The sequence below is a fragment of the Cygnus olor genome, chromosome 23 (assembly GCF_009769625.2).
Source record: "Cygnus olor isolate bCygOlo1 chromosome 23, bCygOlo1.pri.v2, whole genome shotgun sequence".
Taxonomy (NCBI): Eukaryota; Metazoa; Chordata; class Aves; order Anseriformes; family Anatidae; genus Cygnus; species Cygnus olor.
In genome coordinates, this window is record NC_049191.1 from 3,395,031 (window position 1) to 3,420,135 (window position 25,105).

Here is a 25,105-nt window from a genome sequence, read left to right on the forward strand (position 1 = left end):
TAAATTCTAGAGACTCCCGAGGAAATATCCAAGAAAATTCTTCTCAAAAGTGAACAGTAAAGGATCAGTAGACTATCACACATTCATGGCAGCTGGGAGAGCTACAGATTTCTACCACCTGGTAGAGGGGTCAGAGAAGTACCTGTAAAAGCTATCTTACCCCAACTTCTCCTAAACTGTCCATGGGTGGCCTGTGCTGCCACCAGTTCATCAGACCTAAGGTCTGGTCCAGAGCGGCCTTCCCCATGCTCCTATGACAGGTTTTCTGATTTGGAAACATTTCTTTACGATTTTCAAAACAGAGAAACAGTGAACGTATTAAATTCAAATCCAAGTAGAGAGATCTCAGTATCAATGCCTGCGCTATGGAGATAAGTAACCACCAGCATGTGCCATCTATTTCAGCTTTGAGTCAGCGCAGAGTAATTCCTCCCAACACGCTTTAACCTAACTGTAAAGTACCTCCAGCATTTCCATGCGTTCTCGTGAAAGAGACAAAGCAATTAATGTAACCGCAGGTGCAAAATACCTACAGAGCTCGAAACCAAAAGAGAAAACCTTACCTGCAAGAGAGCATATAGCCATCTGAAACCAAACTGCATTCAGTAAAACACATTTTGCAGCGATGCTGAGCTATTTTTTCAAAGCCACAAGATGCCAGCTGTGACATTTGAGCTTTTGTTTAAGAAGAAAAAAGCAAAGGCTGGAGAAGCCTTACCCCATACCTACCCTGGGACTCCCTGGACACATAGCAACCCGTTAGGGCATGCTGAACGTTTCTCTGCGCTAAGCTTGAGCATTTGGTTTAACTTTACTTCAGAGTTTATTGGTCGGGTAAAGTTTCAGAGCTTTAATAAAACACAGCTTAAGCACTGCAGCTTTACAGTCTGGGAAAGAGGCACGGCAGAAAGATTTTTTTTTTCTTTCTTTTCTTTTAGAAAACGGCATTCGCTGTGCTTCCTCGAGCAAACCCGGTGAACATCTCCGAGCAGGATCCACCTCGGGCAGGGGCAAACCCAGCCGGAGTCCCGCGGGGATGCTCGGTCCCCGTTTTCCCCCCAGCCCTCCCCCGGTGCCCCGGGGCTGCCCGTACCCCCTCGGAGCCCCCCCCGGCCCGGTTCTCCCCACCTGCTCGGCGCCCCGGGGCCGCGCTCGCTGCTCGCCCCGGCGATGGGCAGGCTGGGCACGGCTCGGCTCGGCTCGGCACGGCTCCGTATGGCTCGGCACGGCTCGGCACTGCTCCCCAGCCGGCGGCGGAGCCCGGCACTGCCCCGCCCGGCTCGGGGCGGAGCGGAGCCGAGGGGCGGTGAGCCGTGCCGAGCCGTGCCGAGCCGTGCAGGGGGCGGTGGGCTCGGCGGCACGGAGCCGCCCTGCCCCCAGTTGAAACCGGCAGGGATCAGCCACGGGTGCGCCCCGCGGCACCCGTGGGAGCCCCCCCGGGGAGGCGGAGGGCGGGGGGAGCACGGCGCTGCCGGGAGGTCCCAGCACCGGGGGGATGCCACGCGGAGCCCCCCGGACCCCGGCTCGGCCCCTCCACCGGCGTCGCCCCTGTGGCACCGATCGCCTGCAGGGCACCGGGGATGGCGGCGGCGGGGAAAGGGGGGAGTGTGTGGGGGGAGTAAAGCTCCATGCCCCGGCAGCGGGGAGTTAGAACCGGGGGGGCTGCGGCCATCACAGCCCGAGGGCGAGGAGTCCCGGGGGGGGGGGCACTAAACGAGCCCCGGGACCGGGCTGGGCCCGCACCAGAGGAGGCCGCGGGGCCCGGGCGGGCGCCGCTGTCACCATGGAGACGGCGCCACCGGCCGCCATTACGTGACGCGTGGAGCCTGCGGCCTAGGCCCTGCCCCGCCCGCTCCGGCTCCGGCTCTTCACGCGGCCGCCGCCGCCGCCGCCACCAGCGGGTTCCCGGTACCGTCCCCGTCCCTTCTCCGCCATGTCGGCCTCCTTCAGGAAAGCCGCCAAGTCCGGGCAGCGGCAGCACCGCGAGCGGGCCCAGGTGAGCGCCATCTCCCCGCTGCGGGCCGCGGGGCTCCGGTGCGGGCCCTCGGGCTTCGCTGCCGGCGGCCCCTTCATCTCCTGTCCCGCTTTTCCCCGCAGCCCGCCTCTCGGAAGAAGCTGGGGCTGTTGGAGAAGAAGAAGGACTACAAGCTGCGAGCGGAGTGAGTCGGGGAGAGCCGGGAGGGAGCCTCCAGAGAAAGGGAGCCCCCCAGGGTAGGAGCTCCCTGAGGGCTGCACCATGGCCGTGCCTGGCCCTGTCCCGAGCCCCCCCCCCTACAGGCGGTGAGATGTGTGGAAAGGCCTCACGCCGTTATCCCTGCAGATGATAAAAGAATTACAAGCGTTGTCTTCTCTATTTAATGGCTGACCCCGCAGAAGGTCCAGGAGGGCTAAGCTGGACAGTTGGGCAGCATGTGCTTGTTATTCCTCCAGCACTTGCTGTTCAACACTGTTCATTTCCAGCTTTGTTGAGGAATAAGTTATGAGGCTGAAGTTGATTGTTGGTGTCCAGCTTGGTACAGGGAGCCTTGGCTGTCATATCACGGTGCTGAGCATCGGTCTGAGGGACTCAGCATCACCTCAGGGAATGTGGACACGGAGAAATGCTGAACTGCTCTTATTTTTTTCCAGTGACTATCACAAGAAGCAAAATGCCCTCAGAGCACTTCAGAAGAAAGCTCTGGACAAGAATCCCGATGAGTTTTATTTTAAGATGATAAACACACGGCTCAAGGTAAGAAACTACCTTCAGGTGGGATTACACTGCAGCTCCAAGTAACAAGTTATGTTTTTTAATTTATGAATTAGTAAACAAAATAGCAGACTTACCTTGGTGCCATGGAAGTTTAAGTGCTGTGTTCCATCTGTTTTTAGGATGGAGTTCATGTAATTAGACAGCCAAAGGATGAAGTGACTCCTGAACAGGCAAAACTGATGAGGACACAGGATCTTAAGTATGTAGAAATGAAGAGAGTGGCAGAAGCCAAGGTAATACTTCACTTTTTCAGTTTCCATTTTGCCCAGAATTGTTTTTTTTTTTTTTTCTCCTTTAGGGAAGGGTTGCTGATGGTGATGGATATTGTGTTTATATTCAGAGAAATCTGTTTTATGTAATACTGGAAACGATAGATGGAAATGTCAGTGCTCAGTGTATAGAACCTACAGAAAACTACTAAAAACTATACTGTATGTTATTATAAAACATGGCATTTTTAATGTAAATTTCAGACACTAAACATGTGCCTTGCTTCTCATCTATATAGAGCTGAGGATTATTGTTGCTGAAGCAGGTAGGCAGAATCAGGAGAAATCTGACTTCTGTTTCATGCTGTAATGTTGATCCATACACTATCACTGCAAGTAAAGAATTAAAGTCAGCTTGGAATATTCCTTCTTATCTTTGCTAATAATTTCAAGGTAATTCTTGAATTGAAATACTTTCAATTTTGTCTGCCATACAGATAACTTATTGTTGTTTTGAAAATTGGTTTGTACATATTTGGTTGGGTAATATCGGAAATTACCTTGACTTGAAAAGAGGACATGTATATAAGCCAGATGCATTTAATTTTTTTTAAAAGAGTATTAGAGTATTCAGATGCTTGTAAACTTGAGAAGCAAACAGGAATTCACTTCAAGGAGACGACATTCACCTTGTTACAAATGTTTGGCAAAACTGAGGTTACCTTTTCTTTCCTGCAGAAAATTGAAAGGCTGAAGTCCGAGCTCCATCTGCTGGATGCTGAGGGGAAGCAGCCCAACAAGCACGTGTTCTTTTTTGATACTAAAAAAGAAGGTAAGATTTAAATAGGTTTTATTGGATTTTTTTTTTTGTTTCAGGTTGTGTAAAAAGTATAAAGCAGTAATGTTCTTTCTTTATGCTGTTATTATAAAAGATTTTATTTCAGGAATAATATTTCAGGTGCGCTGTAAATTGTTTTGATGTCTAGAGAAGACCTCAGTTCTGCAGGAGCGATGTTTCTGGGGCTCTCTGCTGCTGACTGTACATAAACTACATGCTGGGAAGGTTTGCTGAGCATCAGTCCAAGAAGTCTGAGTTTATTCCTATTTTTTTTTTTGATTTATAGTTGAAGAGTTTGATATTGCAACTCATCTGAATACTGTTCCAGAGCTAGTAGATAGAGTCTACAACCGACCAACCATTGCAACATTGCAGAAAGAGACACTGAAAGGAGCTACTGATCCTGTCCATTTAAAGGTAGTTTGTACTACCCACTATTTGTATTGTTGTCATCTTAATGTACTTTTTTATATATACAACAAGCACTAAGAAGGATTCTTTGGACCACTGTGCAAGAGAAAAAAAATTGTTGTCTTTCACCATTTTTTATTGGTGAAACAAGGCTGTAGTGGACATCACTTAACCATGAAGAACCTGGAGACTGCAGTCGAATCTTCTCCTGGACCAATATGGAGAACTTGTTCAGTTGAATCCCAGCTCACTGTGGATTATAAGTCAAGAGTTGTGAAGTTTGGGCCAGAACAGCGTGGTATATACTTGAGGTAGTTTCCTACCTCCTGCTTACACAATCAGCTTTGGTTCTAATGTTTTAATATCACAGCACTTCTGTCCTAGAAGTAGCTAAGCTTGGCTTTAACACTGTAAATACATCTTAATTAGTTTAGATATTGGGCAGTTCTGTAAGCTGAAGTCAGTATGTGTAAGGTAAAAATAAACTTGTCTTAAACTGCCGATTGGTAAATTTGTAACCTGTTGTTTTCTGAATCAGATGTCAGATAAACACCCTGTGGTCCCTTCCATTTTGCCAACTTTCTTGGTTTGGCTTGTTAGTAAAGCAGTTGGACGAGTTGTAGGCTGACAAGTTTTCTCTTCTAAATGTCTGAGTCATATTGTAAGCATGTTGGGATCTGTTCTCCTTAATTTAATTACTTAAATCACACCTGCAATAATACCATTTTTATGCTGGGAAAACCATCAGCTCTTAGTAGGTAAACATGATCAAACAAGCTGCATTTTGGGAGGCCTCTGTGCAGTTTCTAAGCACTTCAGGAATTGGTCTCTGGTCTTTTTTTTCCACTGAGTAAACATTTGTGGCTTTTCCTTATGGAGTTAAATGCTGTCTTGCACTCAACATTGAAATTAAGAGGAGTTATGAAACTGAAATTCCAGCTGCTTACCAAATGAGGTTCCGCAGCTAAGTTAGAAGATGTGTGGTGGGGTTTCTTTGCTTGCTTTTTTCTTTAGCTTGGACTTAGGAGATTAAAAAAAGTATGAAGAACAAAGTCCTAACTAGAAAACATCTAGTATGAGAATCAAGATGTTATGCAGTTTGCTGAAATCCAACCACAGAACTAAAGCAGAATTGTTTTATATGGCTGAAATGTAAAAAATGTTTGTGAGGTCTCAGAATAGGTCAGCTGTAGACTGTAGCGTCTTGTTCCTCTCTCTTAAAAATGCTTCTTTTTCTTCTCCAGAAATTAGACCAGCAAAGGAAGAATCAGTATGACCTCCTGAAGCAGCGCATTGAGCGAGAAAAGAGCATGTTCGTTATTGCGCAGAAAATCCAGACTCGTAAAGATCTTTTGGTGAGGGATTTAACTGGTTCTTTGGATCTTTTGTTAAAGTCGCTAGGTCTAACTCTATACCTGAGTTTCTTTCATTTATACCGATACTTCTAGGTAACTCCTAAAAATAAGCAATCTTCTTTTATCATGGAGAAAGCAAGGAAATGATTCAATGAAGCATTCCGGTTGTGACATGTCTAATGTATTTGCTAGTCCAGCTCTATCGCATCAGCAAGAAAAAAGATTCAACTCTTGAAATGATGTACAGTCTCTTCTAAAATACTCTTCTTGTTGTCACCTCTCAAGTATTAAAAAGTAGCAGAGGGAAGGAAGCAGTTCTCTAGGTTACAAGATCTTAAAAACCCAGTGACCAAAAAAATTATTTGTCTCAGTGGGGCTTGCTGTTCACTGGTGCTTGTGAACAAAACAGATTGTGCCTGACAGACTAAAGGCAGAAAGAACAGATGGAAATATAATTCCCACCTAAACAGTGGGAAGTGACCATTTTTCACTAATGACTTGTCAATCCCAGACAGGGACTTTAGGATTTTTTTTTTCCCTTCTTACGTGACAGCGGATCGAGTAATTTTTGTTTTTTCTTCCAGGACAAAACTCAGAAAGTAAAGGTGAAGAAAGAGACAACGAATAGTCCAGCTATTTACAAATTCAAATATCAGCGGAAACGTTAACCATTTCCTTGAAAAATGACACCCAGTCTCTGGTTAGAAAGAGGATTCTCCGTAAGAAGAAGTACTGATATACTGCCAGTATCAGTTTGGTTTTCATTGCAGCCTAGTGCTTTGTTAAAATAAATTACTGTGGGCCTGCAGTAGCCATAAATATATTTTATCTAATTAATTGATTAATAAATCAAAGAGTTTGTTCTCTTGGTATTTACAATGGGAAGCCACAAGAGGTGCCTAACTGTTCTAGTAATACATACCATAAACAATCTTTGAAAAGTCAAGGTCGAAATGAAGAGTGGGAGATGGGCTGCACATGAACAGAAACGGCGTTCCAGGATCTGTTATTTCCACATCTTGGGCCAGTGGACCATGACACGGCCAAAACCACAAGATTTCAGAACAGCTTTTTTTTTCAAAGCTATCTTTTCAAGCAGGTTAAAGTTAAATTATCTTTCTAATCGCTATTTTTGCCCCACATCCTGCTTTGATTTCTGTTTTGCTTTATCTATCTACACAAAGTATTTCACCTAGGAGGTGAAAGGCATTGCTAAGGGGGCGTTGCTAAATTTAGGCACCATTATTAGCCAAAGACTTCTGGAATTATGCTAGAAGCAGGGAATTGCTTCTTGCGCCGTACAGAAAAGAAAATAGCTGTGATTATTTTTTCCTGTACCTTGCAAGAGGGCAGTGCCCACACACCGCCAGATTTCAAGTGTGACTACTAAGTCTGAACAGAGTGGCAATACTGAGATGTACATGTACGGAGACAGTACAAGAGCCGAATGTAGGACAAAAGTTTGTCCTGTTTATGTTACACTTATTGCAGTGCTGGTAGTTAGAAGGGGGGGGTTCAGCTGAGAACAATGAAGACACAGCCTTGAGTGTCCTGGAGCAGTTCAGGCAAGTTAAGAGAGCCTGGGCGTAAACATTCCTTTTCTTATCTCTCTCACTTGTAGTACAGCTGCCAATAATAAGCACATGCCCATGCAAGATGGTCAGAAAAAAAGTTCTTCTCAAGCCCTTCCCATTCAGGAGTTCTCCAATCTTCCCTTAGCTAACCATGTCTAGTTTTTAGGTGCTGAAATACAGCTTCGGTGTGGCAGCAGCAGATGTTGTTGCTGCCATTGCAAAGATTCCAAAGCTAGCGAGAAGTGTGGGGTAATACTTTTTTTCCCCAGGGAAGCATTCTGGGGAGGGCTACGCTTTGCTCTTAAAAGCAGCTAGGGCATTTCCATACGGAACATGAAGTTTCACTGATAACACCATAACACGTCTAGCATCGAGCAGGAAAAAAAAAAACAACAAACGCTACGCCAAAAAAAAAAAGTTTCTCCTTTCCCTCCCTCATAAGAAATCGCGCCCGTAGGAGAGCTGCAGAGCTTTTTTTTTTTTTTCCCCTTTGAAAATTACGTCCCGTCGTTGGGGGAGAAAGCGAAGGGAAGCAGGGGGAGCCCGGCAGAGGGCAGCAGCGCCCCGCGGCAGGGGCCGGGCTCCCCCCGGCCACCGGTGCCTGCTCCAGCAGGTGCCCGCCCGGAGCTGCGAGACCCGCTCCGGAGTTAAGGGAAACACCTTGTTCCTGCTGCTGCTGCTGGCAAAAGAATAGCCGGGTTTCGTTATTTTAAGGTTTCTAGACTCCAAGGCTACATAGAGCAGCTAACAGAAGAGCAGGCTTAGTTTCTTTCATGATTATTTTTCAGTAAACCTGAAGATTTTATAAGCATAATTTCTTGACCTTGAAAATTTAAGTTGCCAATATTCAGAGGAATACAAAAAGCAAGAGGAATGAAAAGCACGGTAGATTAAAAAAAAAATAAAATAAAGCTCACCTATGGTTTTGGGACTTTTAGTTGTTTTGAAAATTTACACCAAGGTCCCCAGTACACTGGCTGGGGGTCTTTGAAGTAAAATCTTTGCGATTTAAGTGATGAAGCATTTGATCCTTATCCCTGATTATTTTTACCTACATCGAGAGAGTTGGGATGGGAAAGGCAAATACCAATTCCATGGGAAGACACTGAAGGAATTGCTGCCAGGCAGGAGCTGAAAAGCAGCAAGGGGAAGAGGAACAGCTGATGCCCTGGTGCTCCAAGCGCCTGCTGCGCTCTGATCCCCTCGGTAGACCAAGTGTTGCAATGGGCACAAATGACCTAATCCCTGGAAGAGAGCCATCGCTTCCCAGTAAAGGGGTGAGATATTATGGGATGTATCAGGTAGCTGTGAGGCTTTGAGCAGTCCTCACCATGGCAAATCCTAGGGTGAGTGCCATACCGCTGGTTCTGGAGTGAGTCCTCCTCTGCCTGCCAGCACACAGGAGTTGCAAGCTTTTGGTAAAGATGCAATAACTTCATGGTCTCTGCAGGATTTACAGAGAAAAATTGGTGCCTGTTCTGAGTTCCTTTTCCCTGGGAAACTATGAATGTCTTAAAAAGAGACTCCAGCACTGTTACATCTCAACAGGCTTCTTGCTGGACCCTGACTCCAAAAGTCTAGGTACAAACCCAGCCACCAGCAGAGCAGCTCATCATTTTGTGGTCACAGGCTGAAAGGAGATGCTGGCTCCTGTGTATGAACACATCACTGACTGCCTGCAGGACTTTGTGGATGCTGACCAGAGAGCTTCCACCTCAACAGATAGGTCTGACCCACACCTACTGCCCCACAAAGCCTGCCATCATCTTTTCCCACCAAAAAAATAAACAAAGAGCAAACCCAAAGTTCTCTTATAATGACAGACATCCAACGCCTGTCTTTGTGTTTCACAGCAGTGCTGTAGCTCAGTGTCCAGAGAAACATTCAGACAGTTACTGCTGAAAATGGCATCACAGATTAAATGCCATCTTTTGGTGCCAAGACCTTTTTTTTCAGGCTGCCAGAGAAAAAAATAAGTCCACGTATCAGGCAGGCAATACTAGAAACATCTTACAGGCCTATCGTGAAACTTCATCTGGGTCACAGTATGCAGGCTGTCCAGACTACAGCAAGATTAATTCACACTGGGCCAGATGAAAGAGCTGCTAGGATGCAGAGGGGCAGTGGGTATGCCTTACAAACAGGAGTAGGTCTTGGCTCTTTCAGCCAAGCAGGATAAAGGCAATACGTGTGCCTTAAGAAGCAAACAGCATGAACACGCGTATGGCAGTGAGAAGACCTGTCACCAACACAAGTGTGTAGGAACTGCCCAGGAATAAATTTGGGTTGGAAATTATGTTTTCTCAGAGTTCTGGAAAAGCCTCTGGATAAGCAAGAACATCATTCGTGATGAGGGCTATGGGACACAACTGCTTGGGTCAGCCACAGGCCCAGCAGCTCGCCCCGGGGAGCGAGCCCTGCCCTACAGGTCACCCACCAGGACCTCGCTCCTGATGACACCCAAAGCCCTCAGCTTGGTCCTCCTAAAGCACTAAAATGCTTCTGCAAGTGACTGGGAAGAGCTGGTACCTGGCCCAAACCCAACACCTGGCCCAAATCCTCTGCCCACGTGGCCACAACATGAGACCTGAAGAACCCCATAGGTTCCCACCATCCTCTAGCGGGGCCCCAGTGGGGAATGACCAGGACAGCCCGCAGCTATTTTCTGCTTGCGGTAATTATAGTATCAAAGGCCAAACCAACAGGTTCTTTAGCAAGGAGATTCCCTGCAGCTTGCAAGATACAGATATCAAAATACCCCACAGATTCATAGCCCAGGTTCCAGGTGACTCAGGATAATATTGTGCCGTATAATAATTTTGTGTAATTCCTTGTTCATGCTGAAGAACTCAATTGATAATGACTGTCTATAAAAGTTAATAGCAGGCTACATTAAAATGCTTGTAGGATTATCTCTAAGCAACTGTAACAGTATATTACTAGCAGGAGGCCTATCAGCAGCCCTTCAGCTTCAAGGTTTGTTTCCCAGAGGTCCCAATTTTGGGGCCTGGAGCAGACTGGGGAGCAGCATGGTGGGGTCTCACCCTTTTCACAGCAGCAGAGCCAGCAGCCGATGTGCCCGTGGGGCTGCTGATGGCTCTGTGACAGCAGTGGTGTTCTGCAGCATCCAGAGGGATGCTCAGACCCCAGGACCCTGCTCTGAGCTCCCAGCAAGGAGGCTCCCATCCCACCACCCCACCATCCACACCAACCGGCGCATCCCGCGCAGCATCACCCACCTTGCACCCAGCCACCAGGCAGGATGAGGTCCCTCGAAGCTCCCACACTTCGAAGCTGCTTGGCCCCACGCCCCATCCAGGTGCTGCTGTTGCAGGATGGTGCTCCAGGCGTGGGGACGTGGGCATCCCCAGCTGGCAGGACCGGCTGCCCCAACTGCCACCAGGTTCTGCTGTCCCACGGTGAGGTTCAGCTGAGGTGACTGGCCCAAGGGCACCGAGGAAAAGAAGGTGGAGGAGCTCCTCGCCCAGCAGGAGCAGCTTCACAGCAGGGAGTGGGAAGAACAGGATGTAAATCAGGAAGGACTAATTGCTGCTCCACACAGCTGGCCAAAACCTCTCCTTTCCAGAGGCTCCTTGCCCACCCGGGTCATACCTGCCTGGTTGAGGCATTGCCCCAGTACCTGCACGCAGCCCCCGCATCCCTCCCCGAGTTCAATTACAGAGGGGTTCACCTAAATACAAACCTGCTGCCTCTGCTGGGAGAAGCCCAGCATAAGAACAGGCCAAGTGCTTCCAAGGTAAAAACAGCAAATATTTGCTTTGCCTTCTCTACAGTTACGTACCAGGAGCTTTCAGAGCCTCGAGAGAAGCCAGGTGAGCAGCACTGCTCTGAGCAGGAAGGAGCCCATTATTTAGTGAGAACATATTCCCAGGACATCCCTGGCTTGGCAGACCTAAAGACTGAAATAGTAAGTTAGTGCATATAGATCATCATTTACCAAAGCACAAGCCCTGATGCACCTTTCTAGGGAAGCTCTAATTTATTATGCATTGTCATTAGCTGCAGCAGGCAGCAGGGCCTTCATTAGAGCTAGAGTTAAGGTCTGTTTTGGCTGCCTCATCAGCATCAGTGAACTGCGTCCCTGCGAGGTTTGATACAATTTAATTAACCTAATTAAAAGCTCTGATTGCAGAGATGATTGGGGTAGAGCCAGCAGCAACTGCATATTTATAACGAGCTGGAAGGTGTGGGACTGGAGCCAAATGATATGCATCTCTAATGAGCTGGTGCTATTGAAGTGTGGATTTGGAACACTAACATTTATTTTTGGCAACAATGGCCAGTTTATCTTCATGATAGAAACGATCACAGCTTGATCGCAGGGAGCAGGGAGCTCTGCACAGTGCTCCCCGGGCCTCTGCAGCCGAGGGAGCCCTACCCTAGCACCCCCAGCTCCCCCTGGCCTCCAGCACGCTGCAGGCAGCCCCTCGGGGTGCACTAACCCCTAACCACAGCCCTAGATAAGGCAGGTGGGAGATGCCAGCAGGATTCCCATCCCCGCCACCAGGCTGGGCTCCCGGCACAAGGGACCCAGCACCATTACACCAGGCACCCAGCAACCCCATACCCAAATCCTCTGCAGAGCACCAGCACCCAGACCTCAAGCAACACCCAAAAAAAAAAAAAAACCAAAACAAAACAAACAAAAAAAAACTCTCCCCTACACCTTACCTGATCCTAGCACCCAGGGCAGGGGCTTTAAAGCTTCTGCTGCCCTGGCTGATTGGGCTGCTGGGGCTGGTAAGTGCCAGCACCTGGCGCTGCTCCTCCCAGGAGGTCTGCGAGCTCCCTTTCTCCTCCTGTTTGAAGACAGAGATGTGGGATGTGTGTCCTGGTGGGGGCACCCTGCCTGTCCTTGTCCCTGGTGCATGCAGCACCTGTCGTGTTCCTGGGCATCGCTGCTGAGCCAGAGCCCCTCTGCCCCTGCGGGACAGGCAGCGAGGTGGGGGCTGAACTCCATGGGTGCCCCTAGCACCCACGTCCCCAGTGTGGGGTCAGGGTGCTGCGGGATCCTGGGGTCAGCACGCCCCGTGGCAGCAGCAGGCCGTCCCTCCGAGGCTGCCGAGCCACTTGGAAAATTTGATCCACGCTAATTATGCTGAAAGGAGCCCTTCTGATAACGAGGATGAAATGGAAGCATAGATAATACTCATCTCTGAGTGCCATTAATCTTTAAAACTGGAACAATAAGTGAAAACACTGCGGGGCATATGAAGCAAGGTGTGATTCACATCTGCTCCTCCGTGGCCGCCGCCTGATTTATTGGCGCGCGGCGGTTTTCCTGCACAGTTTCAACAGCGCTGCATTACATAACACCATGGACTGTTTTGCTTGCCTTTATCAATCAAAATATCTCCTCCGTGTCCTTCTCCCCGACCCAGCCCGGGAGACCCCCGGACAAGCTCCCCAAGCCCCCCCACAGACGCCTCCCTCAGCCCAACCAATGTCCTCCTGGGACAGCAGGGACGAGGTTCCTGCGCTCCCCCCTGTCCCCTGCCACCCCACCGTGCCACATCTATCTTCATGTTTGACGCCTTTCATTTTCAGATGGCTCTCTCTGGGATTTGCTTTCTTTTGTTTAAATTGTGGATTTGCCGCAGTGACCTTTTCGCCGGCTCCGAGGAGAGGTGGGCAGCAGCTTCCCATGGCAGCCCCACGAAGTCTGCTGACCTGGGGCTTTGAACAAGTTCAAAGCCTTGCTTGCCTCTGCATTTTGGCCATAGCCCTCAACAGAGCCTTTAGATGGATTTTTTTACCCGCTTGCCTGGGTAGACATCATCAGAGACATTTCCCCTCTCAGGCTTTTTAATATTTACACTGACTTTGTGAACAGATAATATATTCCACTCTCTGCTGCCTTGAAGAAGCCGGCGCTCCTTCTCGCAGCGCAGTCGGGGGAAGCGGTGGCTGCCGTGCACAGGCTGCTCTGGAAGGCCAGGTGGAAAGATCTGGGGGGATGCAGAAGGCTCTGGGTCACTTCTGCATCCCATGGCACTGTCCTGGGGCAGCCTTGCTGAGCCCCCATCTCCTGCTGCAGCGGAGAGATGCTCCTTAAAACCTTCCCCCAATAGTGGCTCAGCCCAAAGCTGATAGTCTGGCTAGCTGGAAGACAATCTGAATGCAGGCTGCTTCTGAAAACTGGCCCACAGATTCCAAAGCACCTTATAAAGCCTGGCCCTGGCCATAACCACGCTGAGATCGTATGGATGCTTTCTAAGTGGCACTAAACCAGGAGGGCAGCCAGCAGCTCGCAGCCCAGAAGTGTCATCAATGTATTTGCAAATGCTCATCCATACCTTCGCTGATTCCAGACCATGAGTCCAGGAGGGATGGCCAGATCCTGCCCGCTGATCGCCAGGATGCTGCGATCAGCTGAGCTTCACCCAGGGAGCAAAGCTGAGGCCAGCAGCCTTGGCAGGACTTTCACCTCCCTGGGCTGCAACGCTGGGGGAGAAGTGCCGAGGGAACGATGCCACCAGCACAACCATGACCTCCAGGGTGGAGAAAGGAAAGGCCTCTCCGGTGCTTGGCATTTTCACTTGGGCACAATCTCCTTCCTCGCCTCTAATCTGGTGAGCACTTCAACCACAGAGCCGCGTGAGCAGGGCACAGCCAGGCGCGGTGGATGGAGACTTCAGGGAACCACTCCCCAGCACAAAAAGCCTCCGGGTGAGGTACAACGTCCCATCCCACCAAAACCCAAGCTCACTGGGGCAAAAATCGATCCTCACTTTTGGAGACAACAGGACAGGGCCCCACGGCAGGAGATGGGCTTGCTCTGCCTGCCTGCTGTGGGCAAGGCAGAGCTCCCTGCTCCCTCGCAGTGCCACAGGGCTGCTCGATGAAGAGGAGAGGTCCAGGTGGTCGCAGAGCCCCTGGCCAGGTGGGATGGCTGCAGAGGTCCCCATGGTGCTGCGGAAGGGACCTGGGGGCTTCCGCAGGGGGCAGGTGGCCCGAGGTGGCCCTTAGGTGGGCCAGCGTGTGACAGGCGCGGTGAGGCGCACAGCTGCACGGGGGGTCACATTTTTTCAGTCCTGTGTTGCCCCAGCAAACAAATGTCCCAGGATGCAGACAATAATGTTTTTATGAGACTCTAAATTCTAGCCTCAAACGCTCTTTGTAGTGGACTAATAGCCAACACGTGGCCCTTCGTCTCATGCTGAACTTTTGTGGTCCTGCAGGGGAAGAAAAGGCCCTGGTGAGCATTTACACTGAGTACTTTGTTCTCCCAGATTTGTAGAGCAGAGAGAATAATGTATTGAGACTCTCAGCCCGTGCCAGTTTGGCTTCATTTGTCCTTCTGAACTTGCCCTGAGAGATAATGTTTCCTTCTAATCTGCTGCCGTCCACCTACAGCAGGGACCCAGCGAATAATTCCCCCAAACAAGCCTTTATTCTTAAGGCCCTATCTGGCCCTAACCCCTTCTCCCCCTTACAGAGTAATTGTTGTGTTCATTACATGATAATAGCCCGAGCTGTATTCCAGCCCACACTTGCCATGGCCACACAAACGAGGTTCAGGCCGTGCCGCTTTCAGGGGAATGCTGCTCATTTGGCATTATTTGAAGGAATGTGCCGGGCACCCGAGCACCAGGCATGCTCTCCTCGCCAGCCTGCCTGCGTCAAATCGCCCGTCAGATGCGGCGAGAGACCAGCACAGCCTCCAAAGAGCCAAGTTTTTTTTTTTGTTTTGTTTTTTTTTTTTGTTTTTTTTATTTTTTTTTTTCCACACGTGATAATAAATGACTGTTGTACTCCGGTGGGAAGGAGGCCCAAGGAAGAGGAAACGCGACTCGTAAGTCTCTGCTTAATGTAACAAATCTTTTCTATTATTTCCTGCGCAGGTACTTATGTCACCCTTTCACAATGATATTTTAATAAGCCTGTGTAAGCCTCACAAATTGCCCTTTATATCTGTAGGAGATGGGAAGCTCCAGGGGATGAGCAACGTACACAGCGAATGCAGAGGAAACCCATTATCCCGCCTGCTCCTCCAAGTTGCTCACTAGGTGCAGCCGAGAAGGGTGCCGGGGGTGCCCCTCTGAGCACCCCAGGGAAATATCCCTGGAAATATCCTCTGCTGCAGGGATGTTTCAGCAACACCAGCCCCGGCTGTGTGGTGCCTCGCTGGACGAAGCTGAGCCAGGGGCAGATCCTGTGGCCAGGCGCTGAGAAGCGGCTTTGGTCCTGGCTCTGCTCGTGGCTCAGGGTCACCCTCCGATACCTGCCTGGAAGGCTGGGGAAATATCTGCCGTCACATCCTAAAAGCCTAAACCACGGCGTTTTGGTGTTCCCTTACTGCGGGGAACCTGCCTGCCGCAAGGACCGACTGCCATTTACTGCCCCCTAATGAGCTGGTGGCACCGCCACGTGCACGGCATGCGAGTGTCACACCACGCATCCCAGCTGCCCAATTACTTGGGGTGCAGGGTGAACACCTGCACTCGTACCCGTATGTGCACACACGTGTGTTTAGGAGCGTGCAGGCAGGGGATGGGTGCTGGGCGCAGCCTGTGCGGGCTGCTCCCAGACTGGTCTGTGTTGGGCAGGGGGCTTCTCACCAGGAAGTGAAAGAAAAAAAAATAAAAAATAATTAAAAAAAAAAAGAGAAAACACCAAAAAAAACATGTTAATGCACAAGCACACGTGTGCAAAACCACGCGGGGATCCATCACACGTGGCCACACAAGATTTCTGACATCGCAGAGCAGTGGTGAAAAAGCACAGAAGGGCACAGGTAGAGCATTGGCTTCCTCAGTCTGTGCTCAGCACCGCAGCCCCTACAAAGCTCTGCCTCCCCAAACCTTCCCCTCTGCACAGCTAACCCATGTCCCCGGGGACGAGCCCCTGCCCCACTGCCGGGGCTGCTCCCCAGCTACAAGCAGAGCCACCGGCGTGCTCAGGACAGCCTGTTCCGAGAGAGCGGGCGCTCCGAAAACCTGAGCGGGATTGGCAGTGTCCGTTGTGTATCACGAGGCTGGGCTGCTGCCAAATTCCTCTGCACCCACTGCCTCCATTAAATGCGTCAACCATTTCTTGGCAGCCCGAGCCCCGGCGAAGAGTCGAGAGGCAACTTCAGACGGTTGGGCTGCTTTCATTAAAAGGTGAAAAACACACGCTGAGCACAAGCAGAGGCTGAGCTCTGCCTGCGCGGAGAGCAGGGCTGCGGAGCCCTTTCTGCTGGGGAGGGGAAAGCAGCAGCAGAAGGCAGCCCTCGGTGCGGGCAGGGGCTCGCAGCATCCCCTGGGACCTGCTGTGGCATCCTCCCAGGTGGCAGCGCTGGCAGCGGGGCCCTTGGGAACAGAACAGGAAAGTCCGGGTGACTCAAAGGTTCCTGGCATGGGCGCAGTGGAGCCAAGTGAGAGCAGCTGGAGGAGAGCCTGCGGGCAGGGACCCACCGGGGCAGCTGGGGACATAGGGGCTGGGAGCACCTGTGGGAGGCTGGGGGTCTGGGGACAGGGCCACCGGGCAGCGATGAGTCCTGCGGAGCTGAGAGCAGGAGCTGCAGCTATTCCTGGTCCAGAGAGAGAGAAGAAAAGGGCTTTGCAAACCCCAGCCACTGCAGGTGGCCTCAGCAAGTGTACAGGGCACCGTGCTCTGCCCGAGGGTTGGGGTCCTTTGCTGCCACCAAGCCAGGGCCAGCAAAGTGCCCCCCTACGTGCCCACACTGCTTCCCAGGGCTCCCTGTGAGCCCCTTTCCCAGGGCTGAGCACCCACACATGGCTGAGCGCCGTGCTGAGCCCACCCCAGCAGCGCTCATCTCCACGCGGGCTGCTCCTCATCCTCCCTTTGCCTCTTCCTCCTCACGCGCTCACTTTGATCTTCCCTCCAGGGGCTTGCTGCTAAAAATTAACATTTCATGGACGTTGCTGCCCATGGCTTGAGCAATGACTTTCCTCCCGCAGGTAGCAACTCGCACAGCTCCCCGGGGACCCTCGTGCTGTGAGCTAAGCCCAGGGGCCAAAACCCTGCAGGCTCCTCGCGCCTCGGTTCGGGATGGGCTGGGACCCGTGCCTGAAGCTGGGGAGCTGTGGCCGTGCCCCAGTGTCCCGGCTGCCCCAGGGCATGGGGCGTGAGGACAGGCTGGGAGCCGGGCGAGCCCAGCCTGGGAACTGTCCCCTCTCGGTCCCGCCGGGCGTTGGGGAGGGAAGGATGCAGCGCCCGGGGCCGCGGGGTGGGTGCAGCAGGAAGTCGGGCTTGGCGAGCTGGGTGTGGAGCATGTGGGGATGCTTGTCTGGGCTCCCGGAGCATTTTCCAAACACTTTAATTACAGTGATTTATACGGCAAAAGTGTGGGGGCGAGAGCTTGGGAAAGGCATTAGCAGGTTTGTTCCGAGGCTCTAATCAGAGGACGGTGATGTAGGGCGGCGCAGGGGGATCACGCTGGGGCCATACATTTACCTCTAGCTCTGCTGGCCTGAATTGTGGCATCAGGACAAGTTTGGAGGATGCAGAGCCTTCCTGCTGTGCCAGGGGTTTGCTCACTGCATCTCTGAGACCTCGGTGCAACGCATGCTCCTGCAGGGACCAGCACCAGGAGCACCACCAGCACCCTGCACTCATCCCCTGCGCTGCTCCCCAGGCAAGGTCTGCAGCACCAGGGCTCCTGAGCCCTTCCCCACCACCAGCTGGGCCGAACCCCCTTCTCTCAAGCCTCCATCATGTTAAATAAGTTCACGCACACCCCAACCCCCAGTTTGCTGCAGCGTCCTGGCGACAGAAACAGCAGCTCCCCAAGCCCAGCAGCCGGGAGAGTGCTGTGGGGCTGCAGAGCTCGCTCTGAAACCTCAGTCCCCCCAGCCTGGCTTGCTCCAAGGAGACTGTCACTCCTCCAGCATCCTAATTACTCCGGAGGAAGCACGAGAAATGTTGGGCTGCTGTCCTGGCTGGTGGCAGCAGCAAACAGCCTGGCCCTGGGCGAGCCACAGCCATCAGCTGGGCGGCTCTGACCCCCTGAGTGGCCACTGGGCACGGCCCCGGCAGGGTGGCCGGAGCCCACGTCACCCCTGCTGCATCCCTGCTCCTTGGCCTGCTTTCTGATAAATAACCTTTCCCTGTCCTTTTTGACACTGATGTTTATTGATGGCTGAAATCCCTCGCAGCACTGCGCATCCCGCAGTCACGGAGCCGGCTCTGCTCACCCGAGCTGCCCACGGCCTCTCGGACACGCTCGCTCCCAGATGTGTCGGGGTGGCTGCTGGCAGCGTCTCCCAGCGAAACACAGCACCAGGGACAGGGTGAAAAAGAGAGCGCTTTAAATAACCCTACCCCTGCTTCCCGAGGCAGCGCTGGCTTTGCAGGCAGCGCTGAGCATCGCCAGCCTGGGCACGGCACCGCTGCTCCGCTCTGCCCGGCTGCACCCCGATGGCACGGGGCTCACCTCGGGGCCCAGCTCTGGTTGTCCTCAGGGGAAAGAGCAGCTGAGCCTGTGACATGCCATGGTGCCGCCATCGGTGGGGCAACCAGGGCAGGAGGCTGCAGGCCAGGGCTCTCCCAGCTGGAGCACGTCTGCACCACAACTGCACAGGTGCTGGGCGGCGAAGCACCCGGCCCCACCTGGGCAGGAGTTGCTGATTAAGGGCTAAGCAAGCACTCTCCTGCCCAAAGCTCACGTTCTCTCTTAATTGAATCCGATTGATTGAGAAGCTAAAAGCAGCCCTGGCTTGGAGCGTCACAGATGGTGCCTGGGAGCAGGGCAGCACGTTGAACCCTTAAAAGCATTGGCACCAAGGGCAGACGCAGCCTTGCTCCCTTAGAGTGCCTCCTGCATCGTTATTAGGAACAGGAACCAGCAGCAGGGCAGCTCCAGGGGAATATTATTTATCATCCTCGAAGGCTGCACAAACAACCTCTTATTCTTGCCCCCTTTGCCCTCGGTGGGCGGGCTGCGCTCCCACGGAGAGTTCAAGGGAAGGAAGTGTGCATCTGCGGGGCCGTGTGGGGGCAGCCGGCTCTGAAGTGGTCTGACCACGAGCCCCCGCGGCCGGGCACGGCGCCCGGCAGACCTTCAGCCCCAGCACGAGCTGCGTGCGAGTGGTTGCATCCCCTGGCAGTGCTGGAGCGGGGCGATGCAGGATCAGTCCCACCACAACCAGCCCTGCAAGGGAAGGGGTAGGTGCTTGAGGTCCTTCCAAGCATGGGGAAAAAGTCCCTGGGTGCTGCTGGCGTCCCAGAGCGTCGGGATGCAGCGCTGGGGCGTTGCCACGCCGAGTGACAGCTCGTGCTCTGCAAAGTGTGGCTCTGCTGGTGCAAACGCCAGGTCCTGTGCACGCAGTGAGCCTGGCAGCGGGACGCCACCAGGCTCCTCTCCTGACACTGCTTACCCCACCACTACCCAGCCTTTGCTCACCTTGCACTTGTCTTTTCCATTGCGTTTTTCAAGCTTTCGGTGCTGGCACCTCCGCAAAAGGAGGTGCGTACTTTATTAACTCTGCTACTTTCTTCTCCACCAATTAAAATCAAATCATAACTAAGGCACGCTGCGTACTTCGCAGCTAGAGCAGCCTGCTTTCCTGCTCTGCTTTCTGAACTCTTCAGCACTGAAGAAATTTGTTTCACGTGCTGGGCTGAGCACGGTGCAGCCCCATGGAGACAGGGGGTGCCCAAGATCTGGGGACGCCATGCTCTGGGCTCCGCTCCTTGGGGCCGTGCCAGGCTTCCCCAGCTGAGAGGAAGGGCATCAGTGCAGCACCCGCACAGCTCGCATCCCTTGGGCCCTGAACTCATGAGCCAGAGACTGTTTGCACCCATCCTGCACCCAGGGAGAGCCCCGGCCCATCAGGGCGCTGCTCACCCAGTGGTGCCTGTGCGTCAAGAGAGAGCCCGAGGGTGCTGAGCACAGCAAGAAGCTCAGCTCAGCATGAACCTTGCCGTATGGGACCTGGGGAGAGGAAGGGGTGCCCCAGGCCAGCCCCCACCCAGCATCCCCTTAACAGAGCCACTACTTGGGATTTTTTTTTTTTTTTTTTTCCTTAGGGAAGAGGTGGAGTTCCTGCAGAAAGCCAAGACTTCCCCCGTGGCCCCTGTGCCGGCAGGAGCCATGTTTGGAGCCATACATCATCGATGGAAGGTACCTAATGATATATTGCCCTAATACATCACCATGGCAACAGTGCTCTAATAATGTATTATTCTAATGTGTTACCCAAGCGCACGTTCTTCCCCGTGATGTATGGCCGGGATCTCTGTGCTCTGCCAAGCCCAGACGCGACAAAGCTCTCCTGACCGCCACGCGCTGTCCCCAGTGCCATCGCCGCAGGGGACACACTGTCCGCCCCGGGGACATCCTGGTGCTGGCACCATCCTGCACAAGGGGGTTTGCGGGGTGTATTGGGAAACAATGAGGTGCTTGCTCCCACCTCCGTGGGTGTCCTCGGGAGCATCGCAGGGCACAAGCGCCCTGCTGGGCTGCCACCATCACCCTCCGGGGCAGAGGCACAGTGCGGTGCTGGTGTGGCTGCAACGCACGGCCCGAAACACATTCCTCTCCTGGCATTTGGAAAGTTCAGCAGGGGAAGTGACGGCTGGCTTGTGCATTTCTCCGGCCCCTTTCAAGGTAGCGGGGCCACCCAGCGCCCCGGGTTCGCTCATTAACAATGAAAATACCAGCTGGAATTCTCCTGCTGCCCGCGACAGGGGCAGCATTGTTTCCAGTTCACACTATCTTTTTGACCATTCAAATGCCATTAATTCAGTCACCCCAACGCGTAGGACAGTTATCCGAAATGTTTTCCCAAACAGCTCCGTGACTATAGAGCACCGATTCATGGCATTGCTGGGGGACATCTGTGCGGAGCGAGGCGCGGCGGCGAGCTGAATGCGCCCTGTGTGGAGCCCAGATTCCGCGGAGGAGCGGGGAAAGCCGGCGGACAGAAAGGCTGAATGAATGGCAGGAGAAATCATTTCATCTATGCAAATCCCTGCCAAGCTCCCTGCGCAGCTGCCGTCAGCGGGGAGCTCAGCCCTGCCGCGCGGCCACGCAGGAAGATTTTTGTTGTGCACCGAGCGGCTGCGTGAGGTCCCGCGGCCCCGCAGCCCCCCAGCTGCTGCCCCCTGTGTCCGCTGCACCCGCGCTGAGACACCCGGCCCTGGCAGAAACCCCCTAGACAGTGAAAGCTAATTACCGGCTTAAAGCTAATTACACCTTCCTTGGCCGTAAAAGGAGCAGCAGCGTTGCGTGGCTCAGCGCTGGCTGCAATGATTAGAGCGGCAGCAGCGGCGGCGATGCTCTGGGGACCTGGAGCGAGCCCCGCAGGGGCCTGGCTGCCCCCCAGGATGGTGACAGCTCCGCGCCCCCCCTGCCAGCAGCACGGGTGGGAGGCGGAAAGGAAAGCGCGAGCAGAGAGCGAGGGCTCTGCAGCCTCAGGTCCCGCGCAGGAGGCTGAGGAGGCGCGATGCTCGCCGGGCTGGAGGTGATCCTGGTGAAGGGACAGCGAGCTCGGGGGGCTGCGGGGTGCTGTGCTCATCGTGCCTGGCACAAGGCAGCAACTGCTGGTCCCCAGCCCTGGGGTCAGCTCTGCTGTGGTTGCCCAAACCCACACCAGGACACGGGGACAGCATTGGGCCAGGCACTTCATGCTGGATCAGGAACGTTTTGTTGGGCCAGGCACTTTGGAGACCCAAACCTGGACACCCAGAGCAGGGTCCCCCCGGCACAGAGCAGCCCGAGCATCCCACCTGGGGCTCCACCACATCCCCCCCATCCCCAGCTGCTCCCCCCAGGGCCGACTCCCGCTGTGCCCCCGCTGCTGAGGGCTGCAGGAGCCCTCCCTGTGCCACCTTTGTGATGCTCCCGTGCTGCGCCCAGGCAGATCCCAGCCTCTCAGCACTCCGGGGGGGGGGCAGCAGTGACAAATTACAGCATCTGCAGCAGAGAGAAAGGGAAACCGAGGGACCAGAGGAGGAATGATTGCATTATCAATAGCGTTTCCAATAGCTGATGGATGAGGGCACCCAAACGATTTTTAAGGTTTCAGGAGAAGCCTTTCCAAATGGCAGCGTGAAGGCAAAGCCTGTTTTAATCCAGGGTGTCATGGGGGATTTGTGCAGGGATGTGGATGGCGATGCTGGCCGCAGGCAGCCCAGGTGCTCAGCACCCTGCTGCACAGCGGCCGAGAAGGGACCTTCCCCTTGCCCCATAGGGACAGGAACAGCCCCAAGAGCTCACAGAGGGATGCACACGCTGACACGTGGCTTAGTGAGACTCTTCCAAATTTCTGAGCTCGTTCCCCACCCGGTGAGTGAGTGCTCACTACGTGGTTTCTGGGGAAAAAACATTCTTTTTGGAAGGCATCTGAATGCTGCCTACCTTCTGCGGAGAAAGCCTGCTGCTGTCACCAAGACTAAAAACGGGGACCATCAAGGAAAAGCTCGCCAAATTTGGGGAGCTGGAGTCACAGAGCAACAGCCATCCTCTTTTAATGAAATGGAAAGATTTCCTCCCAAAGGCAGGCTGCAGCCACCCGCCCCTTACGGCGATGCCCCAGCCCCGCGGTGCCGTGGGTCGGGCACAGCCGTGGAAATGCTGCTGTGGGGGAAACGGCCCCGCAACATCGCTCTGTGCTGAAAACCGGCAGGTCTCCAGGCTGGGGTTTCAAGGGGTAATCTGTAGACTGAATGTTAATGAATATTATTGTTATTAGCTGGAAGGGCTGCACTGACTTCACTACGCTGCCAATCGCACATTTTTTTTTTTTTCTTCCCCCTATACGAAACAGAAAGGGCGATTCCAGCCCAGCTGGTGATTCAGGAGAAGCAACCTAAGGTGTATGGGCACAGACGATCCTCACCGCATCCAGCCCATGCCACTTGGCCTCAACTGCTTCAAAACCTTGCTCAGATCTTTGTCTCACCTGGGTCCCGGCTGTCCTTCCTCCTGCAAACCCACCGTGCTTCGTAACCATCCCTGGCCCTGACGCACCGGAGGGCAGCAGCATCAATGGGATCTCTAATAGCATAAATCATTTTATTTAAACTAAAAAAAATGATTTTTTTCCTTTGAGTAAAGAGGCAGGCAGGGCAAACCCTGCAGAGCCTGCAGCCCCATCCAGGGAGCTGGGGCTCGGCTAGTGGGAGCCCATTTGGGGGAGCACTGCTCGGGGAGCAGCAGCGTCCCAGGGGAGCCAAGCCAGGGTGCTGCAGCAGCACCGGCCGGGGCCCCGCAGCCCGGAGGGGCCCCTCGCCCTCCCCAGAGCGCAGCAACCCACCGTGATTTATGTGGCACTCGTGCAATTGATGTGCTTTGTGCCTGGGGACAGTTAAATGGTAGCTCTGTCATTAGTTTAAGCAGAGGTTAAAGGTGATCAATAACAAGGGTTTCATGCCCAATTGATCACCCCTCGCTATTTATTTCTGGCTTTTGCTTTCCATCCCGTGGTGCTTTTAGAAATAGTAATTAAAGACATAACAAGTGTTCCACTAAGCAGAATATCAAACACTCCGGGTATCGATCCCGCACGCTCCCCACGGTGCTGCTGACCTGTGCCCGTCCCCAGCAGCAGCTGGGGGCTGCGAGCCCCCCCGCCTGGGGGCACAGCGTGGTAGAGGGCACGGGGATGGGGGCATTTACCTGCAGAGCGGGTCCGACCTTTTTGTTCCTGCAGCACCCAGCTGTGGCCCCAAATCTCAGCCCCACGCTGCACCCCGGCACCCCCAGCTCACCCCAAACGTGGCACCCAGATGTGAGCCACGGTGAGGAGCCCGCGGGCTGGCAAATATTCAGGGACAATTTCTGGTTTTGTCTTTCTGGTGACTGTGGCCATGTTCTGGGGGGTGGCAGATGTCCCTGGCTGTGCCTTCAGCAGGGACGGGGAGATGCAGGCAGGTGGGACAAGGCTGCTGCCAGCCCTGCACGGCTCTTCATGGCCCGGGGGTGGGAGAGGGCAGGGTGCTGTGCTACCAGCACAAAGATCGAGGGAGAGAGAGCCAGCGGTGGGATCCTTTAGGAACTAGGAAGGTTCATATCACAACTCACCATGCTAGGCGCTAAGCTGCTCCAAGGAGCTGCACAGTCTCACTGGAAAATGAAATTGCGTGTTGCTGCTGAGAGTAAATAGTCATCTTGAGAAGAAAAAAAGAGCTCAGAATCCTTCTGTCAGGAGCAAATCCCCTTCGTGTTTCCATGCCCAAGAATGAGAGCATGGCTCTCACACCCACCTCTGGGCCATGCAGCCAGGAGGGACGCGGGGCTGCAGATGCCCACTGCTTCTTTTGGCTGCAGGAGCATCCTCCCCAGGGAGGACGATGTGCAGGCTGCTCTGCGGGCACTGGTGGGCTCAGCACGTGTCCTCCATGCAGTAGAGTGCGGGTGACTCCAGCTCTGCTCTCTGAAGTGACAACATTCAAAGGAAAAACCCCACAACAGAAAACCCCGCATGGTTTGTGGCCTGCACCACGAGACACAAGGTTTGCCTGTGGTGGAGGTCGGCCGGGTCACGCTGCCTGCCAGGCACCCAGCTTCTTTCTCCTCCGTGGCTGCAGGGACCGGCAGCAGCTGGGCTGAGGCACAGCAGAGACCTGAGCATCACCCAAGGGATCATCAGCACCCCATCGGATCCCCCCAGGCTCTGCAGCACAAGTCGGTGCACCTGATCAGGAAAGACATGATCATACGTGCCCACATCAGGAAAATAGAAGAGGAAAGCAACAGGAGATCTGGGAGCAAAGTCCAGGAGCTCTGATACCCTGATCCTAGACGGAGTCTCTGCTGCTGCAGGTCCGACCACTGCCCTTGGGACTGCAGCTCTCTCACTGCCCGTGCTGCTCTCAATCTACTTGAAAAGCCATCACTTTTGTTTCCAGGCTTTTAAAAGTGACTGAACAAAACTTTTCCGCTGTATACATGTAATTAGAGACACCTGATGCGATGTCCTGACTCTTTAAAACCAAGCCTGCAAGTGACTGCAAAAGATGCAAACGTGGGAATCTCACTGTCTCTATTTCCTAGA

At 53.2% G+C, this 25,105-nt stretch overlaps 2 protein-coding genes and 1 long non-coding RNA gene across 6 annotated transcripts in view; 2 read left to right on the plus strand and 1 right to left on the minus strand.

The window, feature by feature from the left end:
- Window positions 1-1,300, minus strand: part of FHL3 (four and a half LIM domains 3) — a 28,395-nt gene extending 27,095 nt beyond the window's left edge. For 2 of the 4 annotated variants that reach the window (XM_040534864.1, XM_040534863.1), the window contains exon 1: window positions 564-580. The gene's annotated coding sequence lies outside the window, so the exon portion shown is untranslated. Of the gene's footprint in view, window positions 1-563; window positions 581-1,128 lie in introns of those variants that run through there. The other 2 variants (XM_040534878.1, XM_040534868.1) reach the window with 2 other exon arrangements.
- Window positions 1,301-1,796: 496 nt separating this feature from the next.
- Window positions 1,797-6,444, plus strand: UTP11 (UTP11 small subunit processome component). The gene is made up of 8 exons (XM_040534879.1): window positions 1,797-1,996; window positions 2,098-2,159; window positions 2,629-2,731; window positions 2,872-2,985; window positions 3,700-3,793; window positions 4,086-4,216; window positions 5,455-5,565; window positions 6,150-6,444. The coding sequence occupies exons 1-8, from the start codon at window positions 1,934-1,936 to the stop codon at window positions 6,231-6,233; spliced, it is 762 nt and encodes a 253-aa protein (XP_040390813.1). The 5' UTR covers window positions 1,797-1,933; the 3' UTR covers window positions 6,234-6,444.
- Window positions 6,445-18,840: 12,396 nt separating this feature from the next.
- Window positions 18,841-21,803, plus strand: LOC121058897. The gene is made up of 3 exons (XR_005814388.1): window positions 18,841-19,572; window positions 20,136-20,229; window positions 20,901-21,803. It is a non-coding gene; the product is annotated as an uncharacterized LOC121058897 (long non-coding RNA).
- Window positions 21,804-25,105: the final 3,302 nt, after the last annotated feature.

Coding starts and splice junctions, on each gene's coding strand:
- UTP11 (XM_040534879.1), top strand. CDS start 1,934: ATGTCGGCCTCCTTCAGGAAAGCCGCCAAGTCCGGGCAGCGGCAGCAC. Junction 2,986..3,699: donor AGAGAGTGGCAGAAGCCAAG/GTAATACTTCAC, acceptor TCTTTCCTGCAG/AAAATTGAAAGGCTGAAGTC. Junction 5,566..6,149: donor AGACTCGTAAAGATCTTTTG/GTGAGGGATTTA, acceptor TTTTTCTTCCAG/GACAAAACTCAGAAAGTAAA.